The 1,353-nt window shown below is 55.0% G+C and overlaps 1 protein-coding gene across 1 annotated transcript in view; it reads right to left on the bottom strand.

The window, feature by feature from the left end:
- The window catches only part of coch (coagulation factor C homolog, cochlin (Limulus polyphemus)), a gene marked incomplete at both ends in the record, with an annotated part of 7,178 nt that continues 5,825 nt past the window's right edge, over positions 1-1,353 (bottom strand). The window contains 3 exons of the mRNA XM_080523913.1: positions 1-173; positions 621-878; positions 1,321-1,353. The exon at positions 1,321-1,353 is cut by the window's right edge and continues 226 nt beyond it. Coding sequence (XP_080380039.1) covers positions 1-173; positions 621-878; positions 1,321-1,353 — 464 coding nt within the window. The remainder of the gene's footprint in view (positions 174-620; positions 879-1,320) is intronic.

Here is a 1,353-nt window from a genome sequence, read left to right as displayed (position 1 = left end):
CTAATTGGCCTCTGTGAAGGCGCGACAGATGCCTCTCACGATTGGCTGCTGGAACTGCAGAAGGCCCGTGAACTCCCGTGTGAAGAAGGTGTGGCTGTCCTTGGGCTCCGACGCCATGGCCTTGAGGTCGTCCAGCGGAGCCCAGGCCACGCCCACTGAGATGATGGTGATGCCTGGAGTGGACGTGAAGAAGAATGACCAGGTGATATTTTATACAACTACATACAGTAGCTCATTAAAACCACAACTCAACTCAGTTGGTAGAGCATGGCACTAACAACGCTTTGGTTGAGGGTTCGATTCCCGCTGTGGCCAAATGTAGTGAAAAATATATGCACACACTGCAACGGATAAAAGTGTCAGCTAAATGACTGTATGTAGTCAACTATATCCTGTGACTCAGGTAGAGGGTTTTTAACATGTATGAATTCTACCTAGTTAGTGTAGAGTAGTGGGGATTACTCACCGAATCCATTGCATTGCAATGTTTTGGCTTGCCTAGCGAGTGTATCAATGAGCATTTTTCAGAATAAAAGTCCAAACATTTTGACAGGTTGCCGACTTGTTCCCGCTTTCATCAGCTGCTGTCAGGTAGAACAACAGGTCGACCGCTCACCCACCTTCATGCTGGGCGGCGAGGGCGGGGCCACTGACATCATCGTAGGACTGCCCGTCCGTCACGATGATGAGGTAGTTCCTCCCGGGTCCGACCTTGTGGGTCCGGAAGAGGTTCTGGGCGGCGTAGGTGATGGCGTCCCCCGTGGCCGTGCCCCCGCTCATATAGGGGATCCCCTGCAGTGCCCGCAGAGCCTGGGCCTTACCAGGGTGGTCGTACAGGGTGAACTCCATCCTCTGGTCATAGGTGAACTGGACCGCCCCTGGAGGAGGAGGAGGAGGGAGGAGGAGGGAGGAGGAGGAGGGAGGAGGGAGGAGGAGGAGGGAGGAGGAGGAGGGAGGAGGGAGGAGGGAGGAGGAGGGAGGAGGGAGGAGGAGGAGGAGGAGGAGGAGGGAGGAGGAGGAGGGAGGAGGAGGAAGGAGGAGGGAGGAGGGAGAAGGAGGGAGGAGGAGGGAGGAGGAGGAAGGAGGAGGGAGGAGGAGGGAGGAGGGAGGAGGAGGAGGGAGGAGGGAGGAGGAGGAGGGAGGAGGAGGGACAGGTACAGTACCAGTCAAAAGGTGCTACAGAGCCCTGCTTTACAACCCATGCATCAACCAGACAAACACAGTACAGTTCATTAATTACAAATCAAACTACGATGACAATTCACACAATATAACCGCTTCAAACTCCGACACGTAGTCGGGTACTTCTCCTGGTCCTACCTATACGTGCTCCGATGTCGGAGATGTCGAAGC

The sequence above is a fragment of the Nansenia antarctica genome, assembly GCF_963989245.1.
Source record: "Nansenia antarctica genome assembly, chromosome: 1".
Lineage (NCBI taxonomy): Eukaryota > Metazoa > Chordata > Actinopteri > Argentiniformes > Microstomatidae > Nansenia > Nansenia antarctica.
This window is presented reverse-complemented; position numbering and strand designations above follow the sequence as displayed.